Source organism: Amblyomma maculatum, chromosome 9, assembly GCF_055883805.1.
Source record: "Amblyomma maculatum isolate TAMU_Amacu chromosome 9, ASM5588380v1, whole genome shotgun sequence".
Taxonomy (NCBI): Eukaryota; Metazoa; Arthropoda; class Arachnida; order Ixodida; family Ixodidae; genus Amblyomma; species Amblyomma maculatum.
In genome coordinates, this window is record NC_139352.1 from 124,472,391 (window position 1) to 124,487,356 (window position 14,966).

The following is a 14,966-nucleotide window of genomic DNA, read 5'->3' on the forward strand; positions in this document are numbered from 1 at the left end:
TCCTGGCACACTTCAATCCTTCAGCACCAACTGAGGTATGCACCGATGCCAGTGGTCACGGTATTGGTGCATACTCGCCCAGCAGCAGATGGGTCGCACTCGCTTCACTGCTTATGCCAGTCGCCTCCTTTCTGCGGCTGAACGAAATTACTCGATCACAGAACGTGAGTGCTTAGCCCTCGTGTGGGTCATTACAAAGTTTCGCCCTTACTTGTTTGGACTCCCGTTCTCCGTCATCACCGACCACCATGCCTTATGCTGGCTTTCTACGCTGAAGAACCCTACTGGTCGCCTGGGTCGTTGGGCCTTCCGCCTTCAGGAATACACTTTTTCTGTCGTCCACAAGTCTGGCCGGCTGCACGCTGACGCCGATTGCCTGTCCCGCAACCCGGTAGATCCCCCACCTGTGAGCGAGTGCGATGATGACACATATGTGTTGGCCATCTCTGACCTTTCAAACATTCGCCATGAGCAGCGCTTAGATCCCAAGCTGTGCAGCATAATCAATCGCCTCAGCTCTGATCACCTTGATGCTACCCTTGCTCTGTTTGTGCTCCACAACGGCACCTTATACCGACGGAATATGCGACCAGGTGGCGCCGAGCTTCTGCTTGTAGTCCCCGAACACCTGCGTACCACCGTTCTTCAACAGCTGCACGACGCACCCACAGCGGGTCATCTTGGCGTATTTTGTACGTACGATAGCGTCCGCCGCCGCTTCTTTTGGCCAGGCCTCTATCGCTCTGTTCGTTGTTAGGTTGCTTCTTGTGACCACTGTCAGCGACGGAAGAAGCCCTCGGCTATGCCCTGCAGCCGATCGACATCCCAGTAGACCCGTTTTTCCGAGTTGCCCTTGACCTCCTCGGGCCTTTCCCACTTTCTGCGTCGGGGAATAAATGGATTGCAGTGGCCACGGATTATACTACGCGCTACGCTGTCACCCGAGCGATACCCACCAGCTGTGCAACTGATGTGGCTGCGTTTCTTCTCCATGACGTCATCCTGCTCCATGGTGCTCCACGCCAGCTGCTCACTGACTGTGGCCGTTGCTTTCTTGCTTGAGTAGTCGATGAAATTCTTCGGTACTGCTCCATTAAGCACTATTGTACCACCGCTTACCATCCACAAATGAACGGCCTCACCGAACGCCTCAACCGCATGCTCACGGACATGCTGTCTATGTATGTCTCGGATGATCACCGTGACTGGGATATTAATTTGCCGTTTGTAACGTTTGCGTACAATTTCTCTCGTCACGACACAATGGGGTACTCACCGTTTTATCTTCTATACGACCGCGACCCTCCCCTTCCTTTTGACAGCGTATTGCCTCCCACCGCTAACGCCAGTTGCTGCGTTCGTGACGCCATCTCCAGAGCGTACGGCGCTCGTGTTATTGCTCGCCGACGACTGGCCTCCTCCCAAAATTCTCAAAAACGGCGCCATGATTCTTGCCACCGGGATGTCCACTACTCTCCGGACTCTCTCGTCTTGCTCTGGACTCCCGCTCGTAAAGTTGGGCTGTGTGAGAAGCTTTTGCCACGCTATGCAGGACCCTACCGTGTTTTACGACCAGTCACTCCTGTGACATACGAGGTCGCCCCTGTACATCCGCCGCGACAGTCCTCTATGCCACGCACCAAGATTGTTCATGTCGCCAGAATGAAGCCATACTACCCCTGCAGTAGTTCGTCCTAGTGCGCACCGGGACTGTGCTTTTCGTGGGGGGGTAATGTGACATATATGCCCTGCATCGCTGGACGTTAAAGAAGACTATGATCAGAAACAGTGACACAGAAGACGACAAAGTGGTAGCAACGTTTAGTGCTAGAAGAAGGTTAACGCTGCTGTGATTCTGTGCTTTGTGTGCTGCGTTATCCTGGACCAACCTTCGTGCACTAACCTTGCCGCGTATCAATATCATCTAATTGTCAACTTTACTACTTATTCACAGCATTCATACTAGAGAAGCTGGGTCAACCAATGAAAACACATTATTGAAACAGTCGCATGTTTAACTCTGACACAATCCCTCCCCCCAGCAAAAACCCTTCTAAACAAAACAAACACATAAGAAAAAAAGATCTGCATGGTGTGAGCCAGAAACACAAACGCAGCGCAAAAGGGGGTATCTGGCCAACTAGCTGCCATCCAATGGCCTACCACATGGTAGCCTTTGCTTCTGTGGCCTTCGAGAAACAACCAGTCACCAATTTGTTACCAAGTGCTAGCAAGCAGTCTCCAGTTGGCCATGTCTGCTTGGACCACACGCCATGTAAAAAGCGAATCGTGGAAGTGGTGAAAATTTGTTTTTATTCCGTGCTCAACGAAATGAGTACAAAGGGAAAAGGAATGAATGCTGGGGAAATGAGGTAGATGAGCCAGTGAAAACCGAGCAGATAAGAGATGCACATGTGTGCTGGTGCAATATTCGCTAGTGAACTTGCATGGCTGCTGCGATCCATTTTGGTAAACAAGCTTCTGCTTTGGAGAATGTCCGTCAGCAGCTCAAAAGCACACTTTTCTCTTCGGCCTCTAGACTTGCGAACAAGTGATTTTCTTCCTTCGTTTGCAGGCACTGCAGTCAGCTGTGCAGAGGTCCAACGCCGTGATGGCATCCACGAGGACGGCGAGCAGAAGCTGTACGTGCGAGGTCGCCTGGTGAGCGTGTACTGCTCGCGCATGAACACCTCGTCACCTCAGGAGTACCTGTCGCTCGACAGTGGCGAGAGCAACAACTACTCTGAGGTCTACGGAAAGAGGTGTGTGCACATCAATTAGCTGGTGTTTATATCCACTTAAACCGGAGAAGGCATGCAGAAGCACTGTTATGGTTTGGCATGGTTTTTCTTGGTAGTTTGGTGAACTGCGACAGAGTTTGGCAAAGTGTTAAATATCTTTAATTGGGGTTTCCTTCTAGGGAGCACCTAAGTAACGGCGTACAATTGGAGGTATCATTCGCAAGCTTGTCTCTAACTTAGCTAGCCAATGGATGCTAAGTGAATGGTAGCGCTGTACAAAGAATGGTTGCATCACAGTTTTGGTGCAATGTCACCTGCATGCATATTTTTTCCCAGCAGTTTTTTGACGCTTTCCTCAGTAACCTAGGATATGGTGATGCCTTAACAGAACGAGCTAATACAACAAAATTTTGTTTCCACTCATCACGCCATAATTTGTTGCACCTGTAAGGACTACCAAGTATTAAATAACAAACGAGAAATTATGCACTAATATCTTGTTTTTTATTGTTTGTTAGGGCTATGGAAAGAAAAATTGTAGGTGTAACATTAAGAAATAAGAACCGCGCAGCGTGGGTCAGAGAAATAACTCCAGTTAATGACAGTTAGGTAGAAATGGGCATGAGCAGGACATGCGGTACGTAGAGAGGACAACTGATAGTCGCTTATAGGTAACAAACTGGATTCCAACAGAAGGAAAGCGTAGTAAGGGGCGACAGAAAGTTAGATGGGCAGATGAGGTTAAGAAGTTCGCAAAGGTCAAGTGGATGCAGCTAGCACAGGACCAGGTTAATTAGAGAAGTATGGGACAGGCCTTCCCCCCGCAGTGGGTATAGTCCGGCTGATGATGATGACGATTTTGTTTACAACCATTTAGTAACGATTTCTGTCAGGAAAAACACTCTAGTATCACACAAAAAGGGAGTTTACTGAACATTCTCGTGAAGTAAGATGGATGTATCCATACTGCAGTGCCAATGATTCAATACCGGTGAAGCAAGGCACTGCTAAATTGCAGCAGTATGGCTCATGAAATGGACAGAAGAAGCCTGAGCAGCAATGCTATTGGGCAATCACTTCTATGCTTCCTCATTTTGCCCAAAAGTCGAAGTGTCAGTTGTTGAATGTCGCCCGAAAGGCAGAATCCACAGTGACACATAGATTGCTTAGCCCTAGCATATCGATTTTGCTAGACTACAAGCTTCGCGGTCGGCCATTGCTGTCACAAACTGTGAGGGCTTGAAAATGAAAGCATGTCGTTAGGTGCCCCAGTAAGCGCATTTCATTGCATTAGATGCAGTTTGCACAAGCTGGCCTTCTTGCTTTTTCATACACTTTTTTGTGGCTACGCTGGCACTGTTTTTCGGTGTTGGCTGTTATGTGGGCATTCCCGTGCTGTCCTGCTGGGAGGCCGGGAGAGAGAGCCATGCAACCACGCCACTCCAGAACCAAACACAAAATTTCTTTATTCAAATCACCCCCGGCCGGGCTTCAGCTTAGAGGGTGCCACTGGTAAGTTCATAGGTGGCGACCCAACATCTCCCTCCTCAGTCATAAGTTCAAGCGATTCGGTGGTACTACACGGCGGCTGGTACGGGTAAACACAACACCATCACCAGGACGTGAAGAAGGTCCCGCTGTAACAGGCGGCGGGTCAGGTGCTGCTGCCTCTTGAGTTAGGGGTAGAGGCTGGAAAATGCGGGATCTGCTGCCCTGCGCACAAAAGGAACAAAGTGTCGATCATTCCGCTGCAGAATCGTTCCTCGCTCTAATTTGACGATAAAGGACTTTGGATTCTGTGCCTTGCTCAGAACTGTAGCACGCACCTGGTAGGTTCGAACCCAGACCTGTTCACCGGACTGAAGAGATGGCAGATCCCCGACGCGATGACGTCGGTTGAAGTCCTTTGCAGTTCTTTTCTTGTAAGGGTCACCTCTTAGAGCTACCTCCTCCCTTTTGGGCCAGTGTGGACGAAGCTTTTCATCTGGCTTTGGGACTCGAGTTCTCAATTGCCTTCCCATTAGGAGCTGAGCTGGGTTGAAGCCACTCGCACCTGGTGTATCCCTATAGCTGAGAAGGGCCAAGTGAGGATCTTTTCAAAAGGGTGGCTTTTTGGGCTTGTTGGTGCGTGAACATAGCGAGACTGTAGCGCAAAGCAGACAGGACACACGAGAAGAACGAACAACACGAGCGCTAACTTCCAACAATCTTTATTTCAGACATGCAGCACATTTATAAGCCAAAGATAGGAAATCACTTGTGCTGACAGTATCACCGCCGGAGAAAAGAGAGTTCTTTATCGCATAAACTAATAGACGGAGTGCTAACACAAGTCTCTCCGCACGCATTTATCTTCTCAGCTTCAATTATCATTCGCGTGGTCATGTCAAAATTTTTGCTAGCACAACTGTTTGTTCCAAGTACGGTTTGCAAGTTTTCGATTCACAAGAAAGAATATGATCAACAAGAGTACTACCCTTCCCATTCTTGACGTTACGTGCGTGTTCCATTGGAACATGCACGTAACGTCAAGAATGGGAAGGGTAGTACTCTTGTTGATCATATTCTTTCTTGTGAATCGAAAACTTGCAAACCGTACTTGGAACAAACAGTTGTGCTAGCAAGAAATTTTGACATGACCACGCGAATGATAATTGAAGCTGAGAAGATAAATGCGTGCGGAGAGACTTGTGTTAGCACTCCGTCTATTAGTTTATGCGATAAAGAACTCTCTTTTCTCCGGCGGTGATACTGTCAGCACTAGTGATTTCCTATCTTTGGCGTATAAATGTGCTGCATGTCTGAAATAAAGATTGTTGGAAGTTAGCGCTCGTGTTGTTCGTTCTTCTCGTGTGTCCTGTCTGCTTTGCGCTACAGTCTCGCTATGTTCGTGAGGATCTTTTGCCTTACGGAAGATGTCTGTCAAAGTCCGGATCATTCGCTCTGCCTCTCCTCTAGACTGTGGGTAATGGGGGCTACTGGTGATGTGGTCAAAACCATAAGATACATAGAATGCGGTAAATACATAGCGTGAAGCTGACTTAACCTGTTGCGGTATCCTATGACGGGCGAACAGGCTTTTGAGCACCTCAATGACCACTGGAGCTGTTGCACTTTTCAGTGTCACCACCTCCGGGAACCGGGAGTAGTAGTCCACTACCATCAAGAAGATTTGAGAATTGTGGTGAAAGAAGTCCATGCCCAGAACTTCCCAAGGACGACCAGGGAGGTTTGTAGGAAGGAATGGTTCTGCTGAATTCACTCGAGTAAGGGAGCACCTTTCACAGCTGGTCACGAGGGAGATTATGGGACGAGCACTCGTCCTGTGTGCCTCTCTTGTCCTTGTCTGTTCCGCGCTAAGCCTCCCAGTAATCATGTCCCAGAACCAACTAGCCCAGAACTCTACTTTGCTCGAGGGAGATTATCTCCGCTGTTATGCCAGGCCACCACACAGACCCATGAGTGAGGGCCTTGGTGCGACTGCTGGCCTTATTGCTGAGGGGATCAGAAGGCAAGGGCCTTTGAGAAGACCATCACAAACAGAAAGTTCATCCTTCACTGATTCATACTTTGACGTGAGGAGTGGTATCTGACTTCTTTGGCCAGCCGTGCTGGCAGAAAGAGATGAGCATGGTGCATTCTCCATCACAACTTTGGGCATTCCTGATATCCTGCATGTTCACAGGAAGCACATCTGAAGCAGAAGCCACGACTTTGATAGCAACAAGTTTCACGGTGTCTACTGGATGCACTTAGGCAGGGATGCGAGACAATGCATCCGCTGTAGACAACAATTTTCCGGGCACGCACATTATCTGAAACTGGTAAGGCATTGTCTTAAGCTTAAATCTTTGCACCCTCGGAGGAAGCACGTCCAGTTTCATTTTGCCAAACAATGACACAAGAGGAAGGTGATCAGTTTCTACGGTAAAGGTGATTTCTCTGATGAACTCGTCGAACTTCTAGATGGCCCATGCTGTAGCCAAGACCTCTTTTTTTTGTTTGACAGTACCTTTGTTCTGTGGTCGTAATTGCTCTTGAGGCCTCCGTTTACCAGTTGGTTATGCTTGTAGCAGGACTGCTGCTAGTCCGAAAGAGCTGGCGTCGGCAGAGACTGTTGTGGCATACGATAGGAGGTACTTGGCCAAGCAGCGTTTCAACGTCAGAAGTTGCTTGACTCTTTTGAATGCAGCTTCCTGTTCATGCTGCCAAGTCCAACTAGCTTTCTTGTTGAGAAGGGTGCGTATCAAAGCAGTTATTTTCAAAATATGAGGCAAGAACCTGGCAAGATGATTTACCATCCCGAGTAAATGTCTGACACCTGCAATGTCTGTGAGAGATGGCCTATCATATACTGCATCGATCTGGCTTGATGCCTTGTGCTGAGATGACACCTAGGAAGGAGACTTCAGAGACACCAAAACAAGACTTGTCTTTGTTCAAGGTGACGCCTGCAGTTGCAAAACGAGCCAACACTTGCTCAAGTCTTGCATCATGTTCCTTTTTGGTACGTCTTCTGACCTTCAAGGATCGTGGCCATTTGCTTTTGAAAATACTCCGGGGTGGATGTGATGCCGAAGGGCAGTCGGCAAAAACATTGGCGACGAAAGGTGTGATGAGAGTTGTCAATTCTTGCGAGTCCTCTGACAGCTTGACTTGATGGAAGCCTGCAGTTGCATCCAGCTTCAAAAAAACGGCTGCGTCAACGATAACCCAAGAACTTGTTCAACGGTAGGCAAAATGTGCCTTTCCTTGAAAACCACTTGTTTAGTCGAGTCAGATCAACACACAGATGACACTTTCCATTCTTTTTTGGTACTACCACTAGTCCGGTGTACCACGGATTTGGTTTATCAATACGACTAATGACGCCGTCGCTTTCGAGTTTTTCAATTTCTTGCCGAACAACTTTACGCAGCGGGATTGGCATCCATCGAGGTGCGCTAAGTGAGAATGGCACATCTTGTTTCAAGCGAATGGTATACTCATCTCTGAGCGTGCCGAGGCCACGGAACAGTTTCAGCATGAAGCGTTGGCTCAGGAGTGCTGACAGTACCCAAAAATCTAACAACTTTAGGAGCTTGGATGGCTGGTAGACCCAGTAAAGGTACTGAAAGTGACTCAATGACGTAAAGACGCTGGGAGCTGGTCTTCCCTTGCCAAGATAGATGGGCCAAATGCGAACCCCGTAAACACAGAGGTTGGCCACCATAGCATCTACCTTGACGAGCTCAGCCGGGTTTCCGGGGAAGTCACTTCAAATTGCAGAAACCTCAGCCGCCGAGCCTACTTTGAACTGAGCTGTGTAGTTGTCGACTGTGACATCCATATACTTGGCTTTAGCTGATGACTCGAGAGCGTGCATTTGGATAGCATTTAGTTTGGCCTGCCTCAACTTCCTGGAGCCGCAAACTTCAGCAAAATGACCTTTCTTACCGCTGCAGTTGCAGATAGAGCTCTTTGCTGAGCACTCTGAGCGTGCATGATATGCACGGCCACAAAAGAAGCAGACCGGAATGTCACGATAGCGTTCTGACTTCGCATCTGTTGAGCATGTACTGGCGTCAATCGGCTGTCGCGAAAACTTTTGAGTCGCAGCATCAATCATGCCTTGCGAGGTAGCCTGTGCGAGTGAATGTTCCTTGTTTGCATCCTCGGACTGACGAGCTTGCGTCCAAACTTCTTTGAGAGTTAGCTTCAGGGAGCAGCAAACCTTTTTCGGAGAGACGCGTGTCAAGCAATTCAAAACAAACCTGTCGTGGACCAAGTGTTCTTCTACAGCTGGTGACGGGTAGTTGCAGCGTCTAACTTGAACAGTTTTGCGTAAAATAAGTCGACACTCTTACCAGGTTGTTGAACGCGCTTGTGAAAGTGAGATGACTGATTCCCTGTTGCCGTTTCTGGCCGGGACACACCCCCAGTGTCAGCTTGGTTTCAGGGAATGAGCATAGTGATTTATTTTCGATTATGATTGCTATACAAATAACATAGTCATCGGAATATGCGCATTTCAGTGTTCTGCAGGTATTGTCAATTAACATCATTATCATCATCAGCCCAATTATAGATTAGATAAATGAGGATAATATGCAAAAAACTTCTTGATACTTCTTGAGAGTCCGATTCCGAGCTCAGCTCGTATTTATGATAAAAAGAGCCAATGCTCCAGTCCGCAGTTGAAGGTCTCGCGTGGAGAGCCATCTGAAAGTAACCGTGCGCATGGAGGGTGCACATCCGGTGGCCTGCGCAAGGGAGAGAAATGGCATGTTGTGAAATCAAGATGACGGAAGGAGGTGGAAAGGGGCTAAAACACATGAAACAATTTCCTTTGCTGCTGCTAGCCGCAAAGAAGGGGATGGCAAGAGAGAGCGAAAGCAGCGATCGAGACTTATTGGAGAGGCAATGGCGCAAGCCCCTGAACGTGACGTGTCATAACTGACAAGCCAACAGGATAAAAATAAAAACCTGCAAACCTGCGGCACATGGCAGAACAACCCTTGAACCTATAACCCCATGCACGCACCGCGAAACGCGTGCGCCGCACGATTGCTTAGCGCAGTAGAGTAGCGCGTGCAGAGTGATCGCGCCCCCCAGCAAAGAAGGTGGCGGGGGTGGGCACAGTTGCTCCATACTCTTCAGTATGTATGCATCAATGCAACGCGGGTCGAAAATAGGAAGTTGTAGAAAGATATCACAGATGGCGCAGCCTGTTTAAGTGCGCCAGTTTCGCGCTTAGGCGCGAAGTTCGTCGGTGCCACTGTGGAGGGAAAGCACAAAAATTACCGGTACGTTCGTGACAGTGAAAGGGTTAAAGGAATGCACGAAGTACTCAGAGAAGCGTTTAACAACTGTGTCGTAGGAGGCTAACGCGGCAGCGTCGAGTGAAAAAGTTTCTAGCAGTGAGCGAGCTTCCGGGCCCATACAGTACAGAAGCGTACGTTCTTCCATGTCTTGCGGAGCATTCTATAGTCCGGAGACAGCGGCATAGTCCTCGAAGCGAGACTTCCATGAAGGCCAACTTGCCGGGTTGCAGAAGTCGTAACGCATCTGGCTATTGCAGAGTGGGGCCTAGCCACTGGGCCTGCTGGGCGCTTTCCTCTGGGAGCATCTTTTTGCCGTTGAGGGTCGTTGAGAGCTGCTTCAAGATGATGTTTTCATGCTGCTGTCACTTCTGACACCATGTTGTGTGGGCGGCCCCGTGCTGTCATACCGGGAGCCAAGCAACCACGCCGCTCCAGAACCAAACACAAAACTGCTTTATTCAAGTCATAGAGTTAATACTACTAAAACTAGAGCGAAAGCGACGGTTGCACTCCCTTGTGAACTCTCTCTACGCTTTTGCTAATCGTGTTCGCAGCCATGATGGTACCTCGCGCAAGCTGCAGTTGTGTACAGCCAGCGCCCCTAGCTCCAGGTACAGGAGACGAAACGATTCGAAACTATCGCAAGTACACTTTTATCTGCCTTTATATCAGTTAAATTTTATAACTGTAAGGAAATAAAATGTGATAGCATTCTTTTGTGAACTTTAATGCTTTTTAGATCTACTTTTTAGAGTTTTCTGTACGAGTAAAGAAAAAATAATTAATAGGAGTACCATTATGGCGGTACACAAGTGTAGCACAACCTTCCGCGCCGCGCTTTACCCCCCTGATTCAAATCACCCCTGGCTGGGCTTCAGCTTGGAGGGCGCCACTGGTAAGTTCATAGGTGGCGACCCGAACATTGACTAAAATCCAAGCAGTCGTCACGAAACAAATACAGCAGCACATGTGAACTTAACTAAGGAATAACAGTGCGGACACGAAGGACAAGAAAGAAGACAACACCTGCGCAGGTGTTGTCTTCTTCCTTGTCCTTCGTCTCCGTGCTGTTATTCCTTTAACATCTACCAACTAGCTCAACTCTCCGTTTAAGTGAACTGTTTCTCTTATCCACCGGCGAAGTCACTTCCATGTGACCAGTCACAGTCTACTGCATCATGGCTAAGCACACTTATGTGCCACATTGCACGCTGTACTTCAATTTCCAACCGGCGAACGCGCAGTGGCTGCATGGTGGCTCTCAGTGGCCATCAGCGCATTACAGTAAAGCCTCGTTAATTTGGGCCCCGTTAATTATGGATCAATCGGCATGCTCACTCCCTCCCTTCAGAAATGTACATAGGTCTATGGCAGCAAACTTTTTTTAAATCAGCGCTAAATTGTATGCACACCGGTTAATTCGGACTAGAGGTGGGCCGAGGCTGCTATGGAAAGTAGTTTTCGGAGCACGCATCACTATGGCCATCATATCCCAAGGACCACAAACGCTGGAAACTACTATTTCAAAAACGTATAGAAAGCAGCACTGCTCTAAACCAAAAAAATAAAAAAATAAAAAAAGTGAAAGGTAGGTTTTAGGAGTGTGCATCGCTACAGCCATCATCTCATCATCATCATCATCAGCCTGATTATACCCACTGCAGGGCGAAGGCCTCTCCCATATTTCTCCACTTAACCCGGTTCTGTGCTAGCTGCATCCACTTGACCCCTGCGAACTTCTTAATCTCATCCGCCCACCTAACTTTCTGCCGCCCCCTGCTACGCTTTCCTTCCCTTGGAATCCAGTTTGTTACCCTCAGCGACCATCGGTTATCCTCTCTTCGCCCTACATGTCCTGCCCATGTCCATTTCTTCTTCTTAATTTCCACTAGAATGTCGGTAACTTGAGTTATTTCTCTGACCCACTCTGCACGCTTTCTATCTCTTAATGTTACCCCTACCATTTTTCGTTCCATAGCCCTCTGGGTTGTTCTCAACTTAAGTAGAACTCTCTTGGTTAGCCTCCACGTTTCAGCCCCATAGGTGAGTACAGGCAAGATGCAACTGTTGTATACTTTCCTCTTGAGCGATACCGGTAAGCTGCTAGTCATAATCTGCGAGTGCTTGCCAAATGCGCACCATCCCAATCTTATTCTTCTTGTTATTTCCTTTTCATGGTCCGGATCTGCGGTTACTACCTGTCCTAAGTAGACATATTCGCCTACCACTTCCAGTATTTCGCTACCTAATGTAAACTGCTGTTCCTTCCCGAGGCTGTTGAACATTACCTTAGTCTTCTGCATATTGATTTTCAAGCCTACCTTTCTACTTTTTCTATCTAGGTCATCAATCATTGTTTGCAGTTCATCCCCCGAGTTGCTTAGCAAGGCAATGTCATCAGCAAATCGCAGATTACTGAGGTATTCTCCATCTACCCTTATCCCTAACTGCTCCCATTCCAAGTCTCTGAATACTTCCTCTAAACAAGCTGTGAATAGTACTGGGGAGATTGTGTCTCCTTGCCTAACACCTTTCTTTATGGGAATTTTGTTACTTTCTTTATGCAGAACTATGGTTGCTGTGCAGCCACTATATATATCTTCCAGCACTTTCACGTACGGCTCGTCTACCCCCTGATTTCGCAATGCCTGCATCACCGCCGAGGTTTCAACTGAGTCAAATGCTTTTTCGTAATCAATGAATGCTGTGTATAAGGGCTGGTTATATTCCGAGCATTTTTCTATCACCTGGTTGATGGTATGGATATGATCGATAGTAGAGTACCGTTTCCGAAACCCTGCTTGATCCTTTGATTGATTGCAGTCTAAGGTTGTCCTGATTCTATTAGCGATTACCTTAGTAAATACCTTATACGTAACTGACAGTAAGCTGATTGGTCTGTAATTTTTAAGGTCCTTAGAATCCCCTTTCTTGTGAATGAGGATAATGTTTGCATTCTTCCATGGTTCCGGTACCGTCGATGACAACAGGCACTGCGTATACAGGGTGGCCAGTTTTTCTAGCACGATATCCCCCCCGTCCTTCAGCAAATCTGTAGTTATCTGATCCTCTCCAGCTGATTTCCCCCTTTTCATAGTTTCTAATGCTTTCTTGACCTCGTCTTTCGTCACTGGTGGAACGTCTGACTGTTTTTCCCTACCGCCAAACTCATTACGGTCCTGACTACTTTGGCTGCTGTAGAGATCTGTATAGAACTCCTCGGCTACTTTGACTATCTTGTCCATATTAGTGATGACGTTGCCCGCCTTGTCCCTTATCGCATACATCTGGTTTTTGCCTATGCCCAATTTCTTCTTTACCGCTTTAAGGCTTCCCCCGTTCTTTACAGCATGCTCAATTTTCTCCATGTTATACTTCCTTATATCGGCCACCTTGCGCTTATTGATTAGCTTTGATATCTCGGCCAATTCGATCTGGTCTGTTGGATTGGAAGCTTTCATACTCTGGCGTTTCTTAATCAAATCTTTCGTCTCCTTAGACAGCTTACCGGTATCCTCTCTAACTATCCTACCGCCTACTTCTACCGCGCACTCAGTAATGATATCTCTGAAATTATTGTTCCTTGCCTCTAGGGTAATGTCGCCATCCTCAGTTAGAGCTGAATACCTATTCTGTAGCGAGATCCTGAACTCTTCTGCCCTGTTCATCATCTATCCACCTGTAACTGCATTCTGCTAATGAACAAAAGGTGGTGCTCGCTACTGCAGGGTGACGAGAGCTTGGAAGGTTGGATACTGCGGTCGGAGCAAGGTGCTTTGTGTAAGTCTGTGTATGAAATGTGTAGTGCCCGGGGATAGTGCTACCAGTGCTACTGCTTTCTGTCACGGTGGTAGTGCTGGCAAAACATGCAAAGTACTCGGCTAAGGATGTAGCGACGAAAGAGAATATCCTTAAAGGCTCACTGTCCACCCTCCGGTCGAAAATATTTTCTTCCCTGGTGACCGTGAGACTTCACCCCCAGAACACAAGACCGCAAAATGTTTATGAAAAGAGCAACTAATAATGCAGTTACAGCCACCACAATCACCCGATTCTGTTGTGTTTCTCTCCTCCCATTCCCTCGCAAAGGTTTTTCACTCTCCTGCCTGGTCGTCTAGCCTCCGCAAGACAAATTCCCCTTCCTCCTCTGTGTTTGGCGGTAGGTAGGGCGCGGCACTCCGCATGCGCGAAAAAAAGAAAATGGGCGAGGAAGTGCGCGTCGCTGGATTCAGTCCGACCGTGGCGAGGGAAAAGCGCGCAGCGAGTGGTAGACACCCATCCTTCACCCTCAGACAGCGTGACAGACCAATGGATGTCGTTTTCGACTACCACGTCATCCTTGTGGCTCGTAGAGAAAGGAGGAAGCTGGTTTTCTGATGCGGAGGATGAGAGAACTTTGATTTGTATTTCTGCTGCGTTGCGGCGTGCGTATCGCTGTAGCATTTTGCACAGACTATCTCCGGTACCTGATCGAAACACTGGGCTCCTTTGCTTAAAAGGTCCTTCTCTGAACAGTTTTACTGCAGAGTGTGGAAAGAGCAAGCTGGGTCAACATTATTTTGCTGCCAGTGTAGATCACTTAGAAATTAGGAATTTCCAAAACTTTAGAAATTTGCAAATGCCACTTCCACTATTTGAACTGTTTGCAAATAGTTGGCTTAGTAAAAGTGTAAATAGCAAATTCTGTAGGAAAAGCCATTTCAAGTTCCAGATATTTGTAAAAATGAGCACTCTTCCTCACTACAACACTGGGGGTGGTACTAATCCTAGTTGAAAATCATTTGATTCTATTTGCAGTTGTTAAAAATTTGTCTTTTTTAACTGTATGTTGGTACCATGCCTACTTTTGCTGGGAGGCTATAATTACCTCAACTTGCAGTTGCGATTAGGGGTGACATGAGTCTAAACGTGCAGGGTAGATTCTCGTCATGCACACACAGCATTTTCACATTGTCTGTGAACCTGCAGTGGCAAGAGATGGCATCATTTGATGCCATATATGTCAGAGCAGTGTTGCAGTCATCTCCTTGTATCTCTCCACTGTGCTCATCCATGCTGGGCTTTTGCAGCTTAGAAAAGATGAGGGGGATTTGTTGAGCAGTGCCTTTGTTGTCGTGTGATCACAGGTTACGAAATCCAGATGAGTGCCCATATGGAGGTGCGCGTGTGGACAACTGTGACTGCTTTGATGACTACCCGGCTGCCCTGACCACCTTCTCCAAGATCTCGTTCAACATCACTACCCTGCAAGTGGACCGTGAGTTGCTGTTTGTATCTGCTGTGGTTCTGGGTTCTGCATCCAGTACAGGTTGTCCTGAAAACATGGTTGAGGATGTCTCACAAGCACCTCGCCTGAAAGGTTCATCTGGAACAGCGGCAAACCTGACTGTCTGAATTTTAAGCTTACTCAGGGATTTGATAC

At 47.7% G+C, this 14,966-nt stretch overlaps 2 protein-coding genes across 7 annotated transcripts in view; one reads left to right on the forward strand and one right to left on the reverse strand.

Annotated features, from left to right (window-relative positions):
* The window catches only part of AdamTS-A (ADAM metallopeptidase with thrombospondin type 1 motif A), a 638,686-nt gene that overhangs the window by 602,754 nt on the left and 20,966 nt on the right, over window positions 1-14,966 (forward strand). For all 6 annotated transcript variants that reach the window (XM_084579539.1, XM_084579541.1, XM_084579538.1 and 3 more), the window contains 2 exons: window positions 2,576-2,762; window positions 14,671-14,801. In XM_084579539.1, coding sequence (XP_084435665.1) covers window positions 2,576-2,762; window positions 14,671-14,801 — 318 coding nt within the window. The remainder of the gene's footprint in view (window positions 1-2,575; window positions 2,763-14,670; window positions 14,802-14,966) is intronic.
* On the reverse strand, window positions 4,231-5,907 carry LOC146180322 (uncharacterized). Its single transcript, XM_084579951.1, has 3 exons — window positions 5,645-5,907; window positions 4,459-4,838; window positions 4,231-4,402 (listed from the first exon to the last, which is right to left on the reverse strand). Exons 1-3 carry the CDS (start codon window positions 5,902-5,904, stop codon window positions 4,293-4,295), a joined length of 750 nt encoding a protein of 249 aa, XP_084436077.1. The 5' UTR covers window positions 5,905-5,907; the 3' UTR covers window positions 4,231-4,292.

What these genes read in the sequence shown, in the direction of transcription:
- LOC146180322 (XM_084579951.1), bottom strand. Translation starts at nt 5,904, where the DNA reads ATGGTAGTGGACTACTACTCCCGGTTCCCGGAGGTGGTGACACTGAAA. An exon ending in ACAGACATCTTCCGTAAGGC is followed by an intron (nt 4,839 to 5,644) that starts AAAAGATCCTCA and finishes GCCACCCTTTTG; the next exon opens with AAAAGATCCTCACTTGGCCC. An exon ending in ACACTTTGTTCCTTTTGTGC is followed by an intron (nt 4,403 to 4,458) that starts GCAGGGCAGCAG and finishes AAGAGGCAGCAG; the next exon opens with CACCTGACCCGCCGCCTGTT.